The sequence below is a fragment of the Trachemys scripta genome, chromosome 5 (assembly GCF_013100865.1).
Source record: "Trachemys scripta elegans isolate TJP31775 chromosome 5, CAS_Tse_1.0, whole genome shotgun sequence".
Lineage (NCBI taxonomy): Eukaryota > Metazoa > Chordata > Testudines > Emydidae > Trachemys > Trachemys scripta.
In genome coordinates this window covers 129,846,827-129,865,572 of record NC_048302.1, presented here as the reverse complement: position 1 = coordinate 129,865,572, position 18,746 = coordinate 129,846,827, and the positions used below count along the sequence as shown (strand labels likewise).

The 18,746-nt window shown below is 41.1% G+C and overlaps 1 protein-coding gene across 4 annotated transcripts in view; it reads left to right on the top strand.

Moving 5' to 3' along the window:
- CTNNA2 (catenin alpha 2) overlaps positions 1-15,996 on the top strand; it is a 760,050-nt gene extending 744,054 nt beyond the window's left edge. For all 4 annotated transcript variants that reach the window (XM_034772967.1, XM_034772968.1, XM_034772970.1 and 1 more), the window contains one exon: positions 14,863-15,996. In XM_034772967.1, the coding sequence (XP_034628858.1) occupies positions 14,863-15,150 (288 nt within the window). In that variant the 3' untranslated portion in view covers positions 15,151-15,996. The remainder of the gene's footprint in view (positions 1-14,862) is intronic.
- Positions 15,997-18,746: the final 2,750 nt, after the last annotated feature.

Here is an 18,746-nt window from a genome sequence, read left to right as displayed (position 1 = left end):
GACTGCTGAGCTAGAAGGTCTTGGAGCGGTTTTTGGAGCAGAGAAGAGGCAGGACCAAGTGGGACCCTACTATGCCTTGTTACACTCGGATAAAGAAACACTGCATCCCAAATAGAACCCTCATCCACATGTCCATTTTCACTGCCTCCCACGCCACTCTAGCTAGTTAGAAATTTCAGATTTTCCCCCCCATTGCTTTAAGACTACTGAACCAACAACACAAGGATCTATATCCCTGCTTCCTGTGGGATTTATGACAGATGCATGGAAGAAAGTACAGTTTCTTAACATTCAGTTCCTATCAGGATGAAAAGAAGCCAATAATAATAATACTTACATAGCTGTAGCTGGACAACATTAAAAGCTCAGTGGCTTCCATTTGGCTTGTGTTCCATATTTTCATTTCAAGTGTTAAAATTTATGCTCTCATGATACCTCATTCAAAGGCTAAATGCTGACAATTTGGAACATCAGCCATTGACATAAGAATGGTATTTTGAGAAAGCAATTTCTAAAATTTCAGCTGGAATGGAATTACTGCTAATGGATGACTGCTAAAGCACATAAATCTGATCCTTTGTGCTACTACAACAACAGGCCTTTCTTACTCTAGAGTCTATAATTTGAGAAAATGTGCAATAGGGACCAATCCTGTCAGGGGCATGGTCTAGCTGACCCAATCAAGCAAAGCTGCTGTAAAGTGTCCTAACTCCATTGAAATGAGCTACAGTGAGTTACTCCAGCTAAGAATCTGGCCCAATATATTGTTCAGTACTAGAATATATAGGCCAGATTCTGATGTAAGGCCATATCGACACTAAGAACATTTTACTGATATAGCTTTTTTTGTACCTTTTTTAAAACTGGTATAGCAATACCACTATACTGGAGGGCTGCATTAGAAGAAAATGGTTTATGAATCAACCAACAAAAGACGGAATACATGCAAAGCTTTATTGAGAGGGACAATGAGAAGCCAGTATAATTAGATGGTACAGAGTTAAAGTCTGTGCAACAATTTAAATACCTCAGTTCAGTGTTGAGCCATGCGAGGACCATGGAGCAGATATTAGGGGTCACATGAAGAGCACTTGGTGCAAATGGAAGGAGTTGACAGGAGTTCTCTGCAATAAGAATATGGCAAGTAAGCTAAAGAGCAAAGTGTATAAGACCATAATTACACTAGCCATGACATATGGGTCAGAAAGTTAGTGGATGAATGAGAGAAGAACTACTTCATACTGCCAAAATGAGAATGCTTAGGTGAACACTACGAAGACAAGAGTTGATGGATGGGGTCACACAATGAAATGGTATGAGTTATCATGCAGGTGACTCCCATCATGGAAAAGTGGAGAGAGTATCAACTAAGATGGTTGGGTCATGTGAGACAATGAGACATGGGGTGTGTTGGTCAGAAAGTATCAGATCTAGTAGTCATGGGACAAAGACCAGGAGGAAGAATGAGAAAAAGGTGGTTCGAGATGCCAAAGTAGGACATGAAGAAAGTTGGTGTCAGCTTGGACAAAGCAGTCAACAGGGTGTGCTTGGACCTGAACAAGAGCTGCTGACCCCAACTAATAGGACAAGGTGAAAGCAAGAAAAAACACTACCAGCAAAGTGCTCCTAATATGGATGCAGTTATACCAGGAAAACTGCACTTTGTACTCATGTAATTAAACCTCCCCCAACAAGCAAAACAAACTGTACTGGTAAAAGTGCAGCTTTGATGATATAGCTGTGTCTACACTAGAGACCTCCATCGGCACAACTACATTGTTCAGGGATCATACCTCTTCACTCCCATGACCAACATAACTGTGCCGACAGAAGTCTGCATTGCAGACCTGGACTAAGTTACACTAAATCCATTGTAGGTACTCTGGATTTAGGCCTTAATTCAGCAAGGTACTTAAGCACATACCTAAGCTGAAGTGAGTGAGTAGTCTTATTTGAAGTCCCCTTAAAGTTAACAATGTGCTTAAGTACCTTGCTGAATCAGGGCCCTGCATCAGTATAAATAAAATCAGAAGGGGATTTCACTGGGGTCAGTGTGGCCGTGGTATTAGTTGTCTGTGATATACGGGAAGTCAGTCTAGATGATTTGGTGATCCCTTGTGGCCTTAAACTTGATTACTTTAAAGGCACATCTACACTGCACACTCCTTTCAGTGGCATGCAGAGTACATACACAATATTCCCTCCTAGTACAGGGATAAATATCAGTGTAGACAGTGAGAGAGTTCTTAGATGAGCAAAGACACACCTTGACCCTGTGGGTATGTACCTTACATGTATGTATACCTTACATGGCTCTCTATTTGCCCAAGCAATGCCTTCCCTGCTGACACTGCTGTTTTTAGCAGTGTAGTGTCCCTCTGCCTACTCACTGCTGGAGTCTTTCCTCACTGCATTGAAAAGATCCTACAGAGGGGAAAGACTCCAGCAGTGTGGAGGCAATGGAGAAAGGCTCCTGAAGCTCCCTGTGGCAGGGAAAAGCTCTGACAGCTCCCTGCAGCGGGATAAGACTCCAATAGGAAGGAGGTGCCTGAGCCTTTCACCACTGCAATGAAAAAACTCCAGCACCTGGGAAGGACTTTGGCAGTGGGGAGGCAGTGGGAACAGGCTCTGGCAGTTCCCGGCTGCTGAGCCTTTCCCCACTGCCTCGTCCCTGCTTTCACTAACACATATAGCTACACGCTGCAGTGTGGACGCAGCCGCTTTTGATTGTGGAATGTAGCTAAACATACCCTACCTGCTGCTGCAAGTGGTATGCAGTGTACAAGTAACATAACAGTGAAACATGCACTACTGATTACCTCCACACACAAACTCCATCTTAAATTAACACTTTAAAATATCTTCAAACTTTCTAGTTCACTACCATTTGACCATTAGGGTTTAAGACCTTTTCTACTGGATGACCATTGCAGGGCTGGATTCATATCTGATTACTTAAAATAGGTTTAACTTGATATAAACAAGGGTCCTAATTTTTCAAACAGGTAATCTTTATCTCTGGGTAATTGCAGAGTGTAAAAACAAAGTGAAAGTTTTTAAGGCTGATGTGAACATTTTTGTTAATTTTTAGGATCATTCACATGGCAGCCTTTAACCATCAGGAGTTATGGGTCAACCGGGTTGATTTACAATTAATTTAATTAAAATTATGTATTATTGACCTATTATTATAGATAGTTTTTGAAGAAGTAATAAATATTATTCTATCTCTTCATTTAGCTATTAAATGTAATTTAAAATGTAGCTAAGTTCAGTGAATATCTTCTATTATATTTATCTCTAGATATTTTGTTTTCACAAATTAAATACCTATTTATATTAAATAGACATTTTTATATAAAGAAAATAAAATGGGATCTATTTTTTTTTTCTTTTTTGGCAATTAATATTGGTCAAAGTGATTTATTCAGCAATACAAATGCATCCTCCCGGTCTCTCTATATCATGTGTGTTTGCCTCTGTGTGTGTCTTCTTTTATTAGAACACTACTTATAGTTTTGGATATTGTCATGATGAAACTGGTAACCAACCAAGTTCAATGTAAGTCACTTCTCAAAATGGCAATGATTCATGTTATATGGAGGAGCTACCCATAATTCTTGGTACATTTGTCTGTTTCCCATTATGATGAAATAAATGGTATGAAAAACCTTGGTAAGGATGCAGAATGTGTTCAATATAACTAAGTCTGCTTGGGAGTCCCTATGGTTTACCTACCTATAATTGAAAACAATGCAAATGACAACAAGTAATCAGTGGATTGGCAAATTATGAAACACAACTACCTACCTAAATGAATTAAAATGTCAACATGTCAGGAGGAGTAAGTTAATTACAAACCAATGGGAAAATAGCAAGAAAATGGGGAAGATACTTTGTTTTCTCTAGCTAACCATGAAACCTTTTTAACATCAGTGTCATGCCCACATTCCAGTTTGGATAATAGCATTTTGCTTACCTACAACACATTGCCACATAGTTTCAACTGATTAATGCATTTTACTTTTCTTCAGGTCCTGGCCCCAGATCCAGGAAAGCACTTTATTACATTGACTTCAGTAGAATTCCTCATGTGCTTAAATGAGTTGGTGGATTGGGGCCTTAGCCTGTTGTGTAGTGTGACTTTTAAACAACCCAGAGATGGTTGCATTTGAGTCCTGGGTGTAGTGATTCCTATATTGGTTGTCATTAATGCATACTTGTAAAACCATAAAATGCTTTGGGATGGAAACCACTACAGAAATGTCAGGTGGCATTACTATAATTGTGAGAAAAATATACATTTATTTATATAGGATTTGAAAAAAATTATCTCCCACTGATAACTCACCCACTACACCAAGTTAATAACTCCACCTCCATGAGAGGCATAGCACTTAAGTTGATGTAGTTAGGTTGATGCAGTGTCAATGTAGACATTGTGTTGCTTACGTTGACAGTTGACGCCTTTCAGAAACCATCCCATAATGCTCCACACTGGCAGTTAAATTGGTGCAAGTGCTTCACACACCACCTACAGAGGGCTCATAGTGCGGATATGTAAAAACTGATTCAATTACTTCGATAGCTGTACGTTTAAGTCACTTAATTCAACTTAATTTTGTAGTATAGACTTGCCCTTTGCCTTAAGACACAGCTCTGAGCAAGGGCTGTTGTAGAAGGTGAGCTGCCACAGCAGTAGCTCCAGGAGGCATTATTCCTCATATACCTTTCTGAGTCACAATTCCTCCCTTGTTTCCTCCCGGCTCCTCCCAGGGGATACTAATTTACTGCTGGCCTGTACCAGAAGCTAATTGGCCATTACTACCCCTACAACAATGGGTGGAATGGATCCAAGGTTCTATCCATTTCACACTTCTTCCTTGCTACTTGGTCTGGGAAGGAAGAAAGCAGATACATAGCACTGCTTATTTCTCTCCTTCCAGGTCCTGTTAGCCAGAGTCGGGGTGTAAGAGGGTCCTGCACAGTTATGTAATCAAAGTCTCAATCTAGCCCTTACACTGCTATTCAGTGACTATCCCAATGGTGCTGTTGTAACATTTTAAAATATATGATCACCAAGAATAAGAATAATTAAAAACAAAAAACTAACCCGATAAAGCCAATCAGATTAAACAATAACCATGAGTACTAGTAGTAAAAATTAATAATTCATACATTTTAAAACCTAAAGGGACCACTGTCATGCTCTAGTCTGACCTTTTGCATAAGACAGGCTACAGGACTTTCCAGTATTAATTCCTGCTTCAAGTCCAGTAGCTGTGATTGAACAAATCTTTTTGAAAAACATCCATCCTTGATGTAAAGGTTTCCAGTAATGGAGAATCAACCACGAGCCTGAGTAAGTTATTCCAATGGTTAGTTATTCTCACTGTTTAAAATTTACATTTCATTATGACACTGAATTTGTCTAGTTTCAATTCTGGCCGTTGTATCTTGTTACAGCCCTGTCTGCTAGGTTGAAAAACCCTTTATTATCAAATTTCTGTTATCTACGTAGGTATGTATAGACTGTGATCAAGTAACCCCTTACTTAACCTTCTCAAGATAAACAGATTGAGCTCTTTGATTCTTTCACTGCAAGGCATATTTTCCAGTGCTTTAATCATTCTTGATGATCTTCTGTTAATCTTCTCCAGTTTATCAACATCCTTCTTGAATTTTGGACATGAGAACTGGACACAGTATTGCAGTGATGGTCACACCAATGCTGAATATGGAGATATTACCTCTCTACTCTTCTTCGATATATCCCTATTTATACATCCAAACATTGCATTAGCCCTTTCAGCCACAGCATCCTTCAGGAAGCTCATGTTTAGCTGAATATCCATCAAGTCTTTTTCAAAGTCACAGCTTTCTGGGATAGAGTCCCCCACGCTGTAGGTATGGCCTATATTCTTTGTTCCTAAACATATGACCTGACATTTGGCTTTATTGAAACTCACTTTGTTTGCTTGTATCAGCATGTTAAGCAATCCAGATCACTATGTATCAGTGACCTGTGCTCTTCATTATTATTTGTTTCATCTGAACACTTTATCAGGAATGATTTTATGTTTTTTTCCAGGTCACTGATACTAATATTAAATAGTGTAAGACCAATAACAGATGCCTCCGGGACCCCATTACAAACACACGCACTCAGTGATGAGTCCCAGTTTACCATTATATTTTGAGACCTGTCAGCCAGGTATTAAACCATTTAAATTAACCTTTTTGGTTTTGTATTATTCTGTTTTCTTAAACAGTTGTGTAGAGCCGAGTCATATGCCACACAAAAGTCTAGGTGTACATCAATACTATTACCTTTATCAAACAAAATTACAATCTCATCTAAAAATTATATCAACCGAGTTTGGAAAGATTTATTTTCCATAATCCCATGTTGATTGTCATTAGTTATATTGCCCGCCTTTAATTCTTTTTAATCAAGTCCCATATCAGTCATTTCATTACTTTACCCAGGACTGATTGCAGGCTGACAGGTCTATAATTACCCGGATCATCCCATTTACCCTTTTAAAATATTGGTACTCTATTAGCTTGCTTCCAGTCCTCGGGAAATTCCCCAGTTATCCAAAACCTATTAAAAATCAACACTAATGGTTGGGAGTGCTCCTCAGACAAATCTTTTCATAGAACCATAGAAATGTAAGGCTGGAGAGGATCTTGATAGTTCCTGTAGTGGAGTCCCCCCCCCCCCCCCCCCCCCCCCTTCCCCCCCCCCGCTAACACAGCATCAAGTAAACCTATATAATCCCTGACAGATGCTTGTCTAACCTGTCCTTAAAAAACCTTCAGTGATGGGAATTCCACAACCTCCCTTGGAAGCCTGTTCCATTATAGAACTATCCTTATAGTTAGAAAAATTGACATAATACCTAACCTAAATCTCCCTTGCTTCAAATTAAGACAATTACTTCTTGTCCTATCTTCAGTGGCCATGGAGAACAATTGATCACAGTCCTCTTTGTAGAAGCCCATAACATTTTTGAAGACTTTTTTCAGGTCCCCCTTCTCAGTCTTCTTTTCTCAAGACTAAACATGCCCAGTTTTTTTCAACCTTTCCTCATAGGTCAGGTTTTCTGAACCTTTTATCACTTTGTTGCTCTCCTCTAGACTATCTCCAGATTTTCCACATCTTTCTTAAAGTGTGGCATCCAAAACTGGACACAATCCTGCAGCTGAGGCCCCACCAGTGTCAAGTATATCGGGACAATTGCCTCTTGTGTCGTAAATATGACTCTCCTATTAATACACCGCAGAATTATATTAGCCTTTTTTACAACTACATTACATTTTTGGCTCATTTTCAATATGTGAGCCACTATGCCCCCCACCCCCAGCAGTACTAGTGCCTAACCAGTTATTCCCCATTTTGTATTTGAACAGTTGGGTTTTTTAATTCCAAATTGTAGTACTTTGGACTTGTCTTTATTGCATTTCATCTTGTTGATTTAAGACCAATTCTCCAATTTGTTGAGGTTATTTTGAATTTGAATCCTGTCCTCCAAAGTGCTTGCAACCTCTCCCAGCTCAGTATCATCTGCTGATTTTATGAGCAGACTGTTCATTCCAGTACATAAGTCATTAATGAAAATACTGAATAGCACCAGACTTATGACGGACCCCTGCTGGATTCTACTAGATACGTCTTCCCAGTAAACCATTGCTAATTACTCTTTGATTATGCTCTTTCAACCAGTTATGCACCCATCCATAGTAATTTCATCTAGACCACATTTCCCTACTTGGTTTATGAGAATGTTATGTAAAGCCAAGATATATTATGTCTACTGCTTCCACCCTATCCATTAGAACAGTAACCCTGTCAAAGAAGGAAATTAGATTGGTTTGATATGATTTGTTTTTCCCCAATCCACTTTGCCTATTACTTATTACCCTTTAATCCTTTAGATGCTTACACATTGATTTTTAATAATTTGTTCCAGTATCTTTCCAGGTATTGAAGGTAAGCTGACTGATCTAAAATTCCTCAGATTCTCTTTGTTCCCTTTTTAAAGATGTTTGCCTTTCTCCAGACTCCTGGTACCTCGCCAGTCCCCCATAAGTTCTTTAAGATAATCTCTAATAGTTTGAAGATTGATTCAGGTAGTTCCTTAGTACCCTAGCGTAAATATCTTCAGGACCTGCTGACTTGAATACATCCAGTGTATCCAACTATTCTGTAACTTTTTCTTTTCCTATTCCAGCGACACAACTTTCTCACCAAAGAGAGAAAAAGATGAGCACTGCATTGAAAAAGCACATTGGATTGTGAAAGATCAGGGTTCCGTTCCTTCTGCTAGCACCACTCTCTCTCCTTCTCTAAATCATAGGGTGACTGCTGGAAAGAAAATGCTCTTCCTATTAAAACTGAGTCATGATTTTCCCCCATTAAGGATGTAATAAAAGGAAGAGGGAAAATTCTTCTATGTTTTCATATTGTTGGGGAAAACATTAGCAGTCTTCACCCCCTCCCCTTAGTTTTGTAACTATTGCTTTTTTTTATTCCGACACTTCTGATTATGGTGTGCCTGTAAAAGAAGCAAAACATCCTTATTGCCACAAGACTCTGGAAAATTCTGCCTCTATTTCAGGGAAAATATATCACAGCATATAAGCTGATCACACATCCCTCAAAGCCTCATGCAGTTTTTTACACCTGAAATTATCTTCTTGGCAGATAATAGGCTCTGCTGCTCCAGTTCTCTAACCTTGCATTCATTAATTGCAAAGTTAGCTTGTAGCAAAGTCTTTTTTTTTCCGAATGATTTGTGCCTCCTCTTGGGTAGATGGCTGTTTTAACCTGAATGAATGACCAGGCTCCAGTGGAATGATTCCAAGTTTCTTTAAGAATTGTGATTCCTTCCCCACCCCTCTTTGCTGTTGAAGTTTTATGGCACAATAGCCTACGTTTATCATTTATGACTTAGAGGGCTTTTTCCCTAAATGAAAGCAAAAAGTGATCCAAGTAGCAGAACTCTTGAAAATATATCACTTGTATAGCTTGTCAAAAAGACTGTGTTAGCTATTATCACAAAGGGTATCATCACATTAATAATTCCCTTTCCATTGCTAGGGAGTGGAGTTTGCTTTCTGTGTCCGCACAATAACATCCTGCTGTTGCTTTTATTTTCAGTGTTAATTTCCCCTTTTCAGTTATCAGCATTACATATTTGGGAAAGTGTGTGTGTTTCTGTGCCCAGACTGTGTAGGAAATTAATACATCAAGCTCCTGATTCACTGTTGCATCTGTTCGGTGCCAGTGTACTCTGCTGATTTCCACAGGCCAGCTTAAAACTGAAGTACTGCAGTGGCATAGCAAAGCCTAAAAGTGAATTGAAGTGATGCTTATTCGGATTAATTCTTCTCTGCTGAACCAAACTACAGGCCAGGACCTGCAGGCAATAAGGAACTCACTTAGGTGGCCAAATTGGATATGGGGGATAATTATGAGCAGGTTTGGTGGACATTCAGAACCTAATAATGGTAGGGGCTTTTCATGTCTCTCATAAGCTTTCAGCGCATGGAGACATATTAGAATGTAAATAAATATTAAGACCAATGATGGGGTGTCTGGAACTCATCCTTAGATTAGTACTGGTGAGGATGAGCAGCCCTTTAATAACAAGTTGAAAAGGAGGGACAGGTGATTAAAGAGGCACAAAACTAAGTGATATGATTTTCTGAGGTGCTGAACATCACTGGAAGCTGCCGGTGTGCTCAGCATCTTTGAAAATCAGGCCACTTTTTTACTTATCCTGGGGTACAGCTACACTGCAAAAACAAACCCTGTAGCAGCGAGTCTCAGAATCTGGGTCAACTACTTGGGCACCCAATAGAGGCTAAAAATAGTAATGTAGATGTTCCCGCCAAGGCTCTGAGATGACCCACACACACACACGCTGGGTTTCAGAGCCCTGGCTTCGGCCTGAGCTGGAATGTCTACCACACTACTATTTTTAGCTCCATAATGTGAGTTCTGTGAGCCCAAGTCAGTTGAACTGGGCTCTGAGACTCGCTGCCATGGGTTTGTTTGGTTTGGGTTTTTTTTGCAGTGTTGACATACCCTAAGGCCCAGGTCCTCGCACACTTATACGCATGCTTACCTCTACACATGTGACTAGGCTAGTTGGCCCCCGTGGAATTATTTACATGATTAACTGCATGGGGTAAGTGTTTGTAAGGTCAGGCTGTAAATATGGATTTAGGTGTCTAACTTTTGAAGTTTTGAAAATGCTTCCCTTAATGGTTCTGTGCTTTAATTCACACCTCCTCTAAACTGCCTATAATCCTTCCCTCCTCAAAGATTTCTCATGAAAATTAAAGTTTGTCAGGCTCTTTGAATTATGCAGCTGAAAGGAGTTCATGGGAGCGCAAAGTATTTTGGCTGTCCCACATTGATTGATTACAAAGGAAATGCTCCTTGACTGTATCACTATATATACTGTATCTATGCATGGAAGTTTCAAAAAGAATCATTTCAAAATGAATGTTTGACTGTGTAGCCCTCGGTCCTAACTTAAAATACCCTAATTTAATAGAGATCTGTTATTTGCCAACAAACATATAGACCGCATTATAAATTGGGCAGTGGTTTGGGTATAGTATAATAGGTCGCCCCATCTCAAAAAAGATATATTGGACTTGGAAAAGGTTCAGAAAAGGGCAACAAAAATATTTAGAGGTATGGAACGGCTGCCGTATGAGGAGAGTTTAATAAGACTGGGACTTTTCAGCTTGGAAAAGAGACGACTAAGGGGGAATATGATAGAGGTCTATACAATCATGTGGAGAAAGTAAATAAGGAAGTGTTATTTACTCCTCCTAACACAAGGACTAGGGGCCACCAAATGAAATTAATAGGCAGCAGACAAACAAACGGAAGTATTTTTTCACACAACCGACAGTCGACCTGTGGAACTCCTTGCTGGAGGATGTTGTGAAGGCGAAGACTATAACAGGGTTCAAAAAAGAGCTAGATAAATTCATGGAGGATAGGTCCATCAATGGCTATTAGTAGGATGGGCAGGGATGGTGTCTCTAGCCTCTGTTTGCCAGAAGCTGGGAATGGGCAACAGGGCATGGATCACTCAATGATTACCTGTTCTGTTCATTCCCTCTGGGACACCTGACATTGGCCACTGTCGGAAGACAGGATACTGGGCTAGATGGATCTTTGGTCTGACCCAGTATGGCCGTTCTTATGTTCTTATGTTCATAGGCGCCAACTTTCTCCGGTGCCGGTGGGTGCCCACGCCTCCCGCCCCTTTCCCAGCCCCTGGCCCTGCCCCGACTCCACCCCATCCCCTCCCTGCCCCTATTGAATCCCTTCCCCAAATCCTGGCCCCGGCCCCACCTCTTCGCCCAGTGCACCGCGTTCCCTCTCCTCCCCCCCGACCTCCCTGCCCCGCAAATCAGCTGTTTCATGGCACAAGCGCTGGGAGGGTGGGGGGAGAAGCAGGATGCGGCAGCACACTCGCGGAGAAAGTGGAGGCGGAGGTGCACCCACGGAGTCGGCGCCTATGCTATGTTATGTTAGCTAGTCTCCATCAGCATGGTTTTGATGAAAGCTCAGTCAATATGTTTTGCCCTTCCAATGACAAGCCACTGGCTTCAGCTTTGATTTAATGGCCTAGCAGAGGCATTGAAAAACCTCAAATCAGGTGCTACAAATATGCATCTGACTGTTAGGGCTCATCAGCAACAAAGGGTGGCACAAAAGGAAGCTCACAGAACCAAAAGTCATTGCAGGCAGAGAGGGGGGAAAGGAGCAAGAAAGTGTAGGAATGCAGCATGACGAGTTGTGAGAGCCAATCACTCTTCCACCCGAGGTCGTAATCTCAGGGGATGGCACAAATGTACGAATGGGGCAGTGAAATACCCATTGACAATGTAGAATACAAAGTAAACATGCAGTTAACATTTTCTATTACACATGTGAAGTGCAAAAGGTCTGAAATAGGGTGCTGGTGAAGAGCACACTGATGTTTTTTATATGTAAATCACTCCCACTGCATTTTACAAATCTGGGTGCTGTATAGATATCATCTAACTGGATTTTGGAGGCTCCATTCTTGTGCAGAGCAGGGACGGTAGAATCTTTGTGTCTCCGTCTCCATGGAGAAGCTGCAGAGTGTGACTCACCGCTGGCAGTGAGGGATCCCTCTTTTCCTACCTCTGCTTCCTTCTGCTTTGTGAATTCACTTGCTCTCTCACACATCCTCCAGGCCGCTGGAACATTGTTAATAATACTTTGACGCTGCCCATTCCCACCTCCCCTTTCTATTCTTGGAGGGGCGGGTTTCTTTCTGGTTATATTTTGAGCATGTTGATTAGGGCAACATCCTTGCTTATATTTAGTAACACAAAGAGTTTTCATAGTGCCCATGTATTCTGCATATTACATGTTTGATGTTGCCGTTGTGTGTATTTTGCCTTTTTAAATATACATGCAAATTGGTGTGAAAGATAAAAATGCATCACCCAAAGCTGGGGCTGGAGGGAACCCAGGAAGGGAAGAGGCACATTAGGAATATTGTGAAATTGACTGGGAAAGTAGAGTAGGACAGAAGCAGCGCTATGGTAAGTCGTCTCATCTGACATAGTCCCAACAAGCTTGAAAACACTGTTATTTTAGTGGAAAATTAAACCTGTTGGAATGAGGACCTGGTTGGTTTAATAACAAGGAACTAACCCCACTTTTGCAGTGTTTTGGAAAGAATTACCGGAACATGGTAACTTGAGCCCCAGTTTAGCAAGTCACTTAAGTCCAGCTCCTCAAAAGTATTTTGGCATCTAATTCCTATTGATTTTACTCAATGGAGTTAGGCACCTTAATACGTTTGTGGCTCTGGGCCTTAGGGCCAGATTTTCAAAGATTTATAATCACTTAAAGCTGCAGATAGGGGTCTACGGCTAGATCTACAAAGGGGATTTAAGCTCAACGACTAACTTCAGGTGCCCTGCAACCTAGTGAAATCTTCAGCACCAAATCAGGTGCCCAGGCTCCCTATACAAGGTACATAGAGAGTTAGGGATCTGCAAGAGGGGAGTCACAAAAGCCAACAATCTTTGTGGGGAGCCAGCTAAGGGAGCCAGTAGGAAATGCTGAGGAGATGGGTGTGGCTTATGCTCTGCCCCTCAAAGGAGCACGGCTCCTAAATCTGCTCAGAATTCACAGCGGTGAACCTTCTCCTAGAATGAGCCATACAAACTAAGTGAGCCCTTTCTTGCAAAAAGAACCAGGCTACAGAGTCATTCTTGGTGTCTTTCTGGCCCAAGGAGCAATTATTTACTTACATAAAGTGGAGCAGCCTCCACAAAGATTGAGACCTGCCCCAGGATCCTTCATAGCCCAGTGATGGAGGAAAATGCTAAGTCCCTGCCCTATATCAGGCAGAGTGGGGATTTGAACCTAGGTCTTCAACAGCCTGGGTGAGTGAACTGTTGGGTAAACCTCCTCTGGGCTGCGTTTTGTGTGGAGATTTGATCCCCTACATGTGCTCTAAGGCATTTTCAGCGCATGCTTACCAGAGCAGGCCCCCACAGGTCAGATAAGTGGGGGGGAAGGCCTAGTTTGTAATCCCCCTGTGGCTTAGATGGGAGCTAAACAACAGGCAGCTCAGCGATGGCAATGTGCACACACACACTGCCAGAAATTTAGGCACCACGAGGATTTTATTGACAGACATTTAGGTGCCTAGGAATTTGGGGCACCTCCAGGGTTGTCAATTAGGAGTTTGAGGATCTGCATCAGTGGTGGGCAACCTGCGGCCCCCGGGTAGAATGTATCGTTGTGAAACCATTGTTTTACCTACTCCTATAATTGTGAAATCTACGCTCAACTACTTTGTCTTTTCTGCTTCTCGAGGGTTTCACAACCTTTTTAAAACCATTCTGGTGGGATTCCCCAAAGGGCTTAGCATGAGCTTAACTCTCCCAGGGATATCAATTGGTGTTTTATACTGACTTAGTGGGAGCAGTTAGGCTAAAGGTGAGAGTTTGGGGAAATCCCACCTGACCTGTTTTATTGTCCCTCGCAGTTAAAAGTAAGGGCTTGTACAGATGGCCACTTATGTCGGTATAACTTAGGTTTCAGGGTAGCAGCCGTGTTAGTCTGTATGCTCAAACAGAACAGGAGTACTTGTGGCACCTTAGAGACTAACAAATTTATTAGAGCATAAGCTTTCGTGGGCTACAGCCCACTTCATCGGATGCATAACTTAGGTCGCTCAGAGGTATGATAAGTCACCCCGTGAGCGACATACGTTACCCTGACCTAAGCGCCAGTGTGGAAAGTGCTCAGTAGTCGGGAGAGCTTCTCCCGCCGATATAGCGACCGCCTCTCATGGAGGTGGTTTTATTATGCCGACGGGAAAGCTCTCGCCCGTCGGCAGAGAGCATCTTGAGCAGATGTGCTACAGTGGCACAGCTGCCCTGGTGCATCTGCAGCGCTTCTAGTATCGACTAGCCTTACATTGTTAGAAGTTTGGTGAGAAGTCACTTTTGAGAGGGATTTATGTAATCGAACCCCTCACATACACAAGAGAAACAACTTTTTTTTCTTTTGAACTGTTTCTAAAGTTAACGTAGAGTATCACACAGCTTCTCTGTAGCTGGCAGTCCAATTCAGTGCACATTACTGGTGGGCTGTACCCAGGACACCTGTGCTACAAACCAGGGTGTATCCTGTACAGAGATTGTTCTTTTTGTATAATATTCTGCTGGCCTTCTGCAAGAAAATCTAATCAGACCTGAGAGTATATATCAAATCCTTCTGGAGGTGAGTTCAGCAATAACCCCATCGTATTTCATTCTCTTTTCTATGCACAGCTGGACAGCGCTACGTCCCTCATCCAGGCAGCTAAAAATCTGATGAACGCTGTGGTCCTTACTGTGAAAGCATCATATGTGGCTTCTACGAAATATCAGAAGGTCTATGGTACAGCTGCAGTGAACTCACCTGTTGTATCTTGGAAGATGAAGGCCCCTGAGAAGAAACCCTTAGTAAAGAGAGAAAAGCCAGAAGAATATCAGACACGAGTGAGAAGAGGTTCCCAGAAGAAACACATTTCCCCAGTACAGGCTTTAAGTGAATTTAAAGCTATGGATTCCTTCTAAAACACTAGGCGTTACGAGGAGGGTTTTATATTCCTTTTTGTATGCATACCTGCCGACTTGTATGCGTCTGGCATGGGGGAAAAAACTAATGAAGCAGTGTCAATTTGCATGCAACCTGAGGCTCTATTAAAGTAATTAACAATCTGCAACCCATGAATGCAGACCAATCTATTCTGATGTTACATGGAGTTATCCCAAGCTTACTTTTTTAAACTATAGCCTAAAATTGGCCAAAGAATTTTCACCTCAAGTGTGGGGGGTAAATAATAAACTGAAAAGCAAAACTTTATGCATGCAAGAAACATTAAGTTGGCAGGTATATTTAAAAGAAAAAACCTGGAAGTGTAATGGTAGACCATAAAGCTCGTATTGCTTCTGTTACAGTGCAAAAATGTACTAGCCAATATGCTTAAATGTGTGGCCCAATAATTAAACAATTTAACTTTTAAGTCATCTTCATCATAGTATGTGAATTTTGAACAAGGATAAAAACTAATCCATTTTAAAAAGGCTTCCTTTAATCCATATTTTATTCTTTATATTCTAATAGTGGTTATGACTATGCTCATGTTTCAATTAATCCCATTAATATGGAAAAAAGTTTTACTTTTTGCCAATTGAATTCTTTATGGTGAAGTATGAAGCACAATATGGTGATTGACATTGCCTTTTATATTATTATTATTATGTTATTGTTAGAAATAGAAGACCTGATGGTGGAATGCTTAGACACAGAAATTGATTATGTGAGAGTTTAGAGGCAAATATGTAGGTGTAGCTTGGATTACAGGTATCTAATATACCATTGTAACCACTAAATCTCAATAAACTCATTTAACCTTGGAATCCTGGGTATGACTTCTGTCTTTTAATGCACAGATATCATTCACCATGGCCTTCAGATGAAAATCAATTTATTTTGCATTCACGTGTCCATTTTGGCGGTGAGGGAGACAAAGTAGTGTATTGTGTACTCACTTTCCCACAACAAGGAAGGGGAAGGGTGCAAATCCGGCTTGCAGCATGTATGTGAGATAAAATTCTGTGATTCTTCAGTTGAATATATAGAAAACCAACCAAACAATTGCCCCAAACAGATTCTTTCATGTAATGTGGCAGAAAATATTTGATGGGTTTCACCCCTGAAGCAGCTACACAGTAGTTAATTTGTACTGAATTTGTAAAGCTCTATTTAATGTAGGTGTCTGAGCATCTGGGAGATCATTTTAACATGCCAGAACTGTCTACACATTATTGTACTGAAAAATGCATCATTAACTTATATTCACTTTACAGCCTAAGAATTGGTTGAACTGCATTAATTGGGTTAATATCAGTATAACAAGGTTTTCCCTTGATTTGAATGTAGGACAAGCAGCATGAAAGTATTTTTTGTTGGAATTAATTGTTATTTCCTAGAACTTAATAGAGCATTCCTGACCTCTCATGAAAGAGCATGAAATAAAATTTGTATTAATCTGGGGCAGAGTGAGTTATATCGTACATGGCATTTATCTGCTTTATATGATTTTGAGAGATGAGTTAGTATTTTTGCCCAGGATATATTGGTTGGACATAAGCCATTGTCTGTTAGAACATCAATGCAACACAACAGCATTATATTGCTTCATATACAGACTGAATGCATTAAATACCCTTCAGTCACACCACAAGGAGAAATAAGAATTCTCTTTGGCTATGTTATTTGTCTGGTGCCTAAAGACTCTCAATGAAGATTAGACCCCACTGTGCTAGGTGAGCTTCAAACACATTGGAAGACAATAATCCTCCCTTGAAAAGCTTACACCAGAAGCCTGTGACGCTAATTGTCATGACATATGGTATTCATTATTACTACTTATTGAGCACCATAGATGTGGTTGGCTCTTTACAAAACAAAGACACAAGGACAAATTCCTTGATGGTGTAACTCCATTGGCTTCAGCAGAGTTACACCAGTAGAGAACGGAGTCCTCGTAATCCCTGCACTGAAACCTTTAAAATCTGTTGCCCAAATTTCCCAGTCCACTAAGGCCAACAACATATGGATTTAAACTGGCCAGTTTCCCAGCAGAGAATCCCTCTGTGTACACAAAAGATGGAGGAAAGGGCGAGTCAGGTGTGATCTGCATATGTATCAGGAGTGAGTAGAGCATGGCAGAGCTATGCTGAGACCTTCCTTGATGGTGGGGTCCTTACACCAGAAGTTCTAGTAGCATAATTTAGAGCAGTATCCTTCCTACTCTAATTTACCCTGGGGCCAAGCAGCCCTAAATTAGAAAGCTGCAACCAGTTCCCTATGGCCATCAATCAGGGCCTAAGTATTGGATCACAAAAACACAGATCACGGAGCATCGGGAGTATTCCAAAGGGATCTCTTACCACTGGACGTATCCCTGTGGGATTAGGTAATACTGGAATACCTTCTATTCATGTTGAACTTTGAGGATCTTTATCTGCTACATGTTTGGCTACTTTAATTATAACTAGTTGTAAGCCATTAAGAACAGTGTAAATTGTGGGCGTTGGTCTCCCTAATTTCAATATTACCATTGCTATACCTTGAAGTAACATTTCCAAAATGATGACTTAAAAAAAAATAGTACAATGTACAAACCATTTCTTCGAAGAAATGTAGGCTTTTTGTTTGTCTTCCTCCCTTCACTCCCCACCCCACTTTCAAGAGGAGTAAACAGATCTACCTATCAGCTTAAATGATGGCTCAGAAATGGGAGCCAGTAGAAAGCCAACATTTCAAAACTGAAGACAATTAACAACCACAGGTGATCAATTATTCAATTCACTAACAAACCAAGGAAAGAGAGTTATTTAAACAGTGAGTGAGTGGGGGGAGGGATAGCTCAGTGGTTTGAGCATTGGCTTCCTAAACCCAGGGTTGTAAATTCAATCCTTGAGGGGGCCACTTAGGGAGCTGGGGCAAAATCAGTACTTGGTCCTGTTAGTGAAGGCAGAGGGCTGGACTCAATGACCTTTCAAGGTCCCTTCTAGCTCTAGGAGATAGGATATCTCCATTTATTTATTGAGTGCCACATTTCTAACTCAATATCGTACCATAATTACAGTACAAGGAAAAGCATTAAGCCTCTGGCTGCAGGAGGTAAAATTCAGTAACATTTTTTTGCACTTGATCAGGTCTCTTTTGATAATGATTTGCTCCCAGCTGGTGAGCAGACTCCCAGCCATTGGACTGAAGAACAGCATGGCATTCTGGCAGGCATCCCTGAGTTGGATTCTGTTTTCAGCAGGAATAAAAATGTCCTGGCATAGCTCTCCATACTGTGGTCACTATTGTTGTTATTCAAATGCCAGAACATGTGGCCTTTGCATAGGAGACCAGAAATCCAACCTACAAGACTGGCCTGTATACTATTTCCAGCAATGGCCGGTTCTTCTGAACTGTGCCTCTGCAGAGAATGCTGTGGGATTTGGGCTTGCAGCCCATCTTGACGAAGCTGAAGCAAAATGTTTCTGTTTTATAGTTTCTCCCTTTGGTAAGTATAACCACCAGTTTCTGACTCAGGTACTAGTGAACACATAGACATGGTGGACTTTTTGTGGCAGGTTGGGAAGCACTT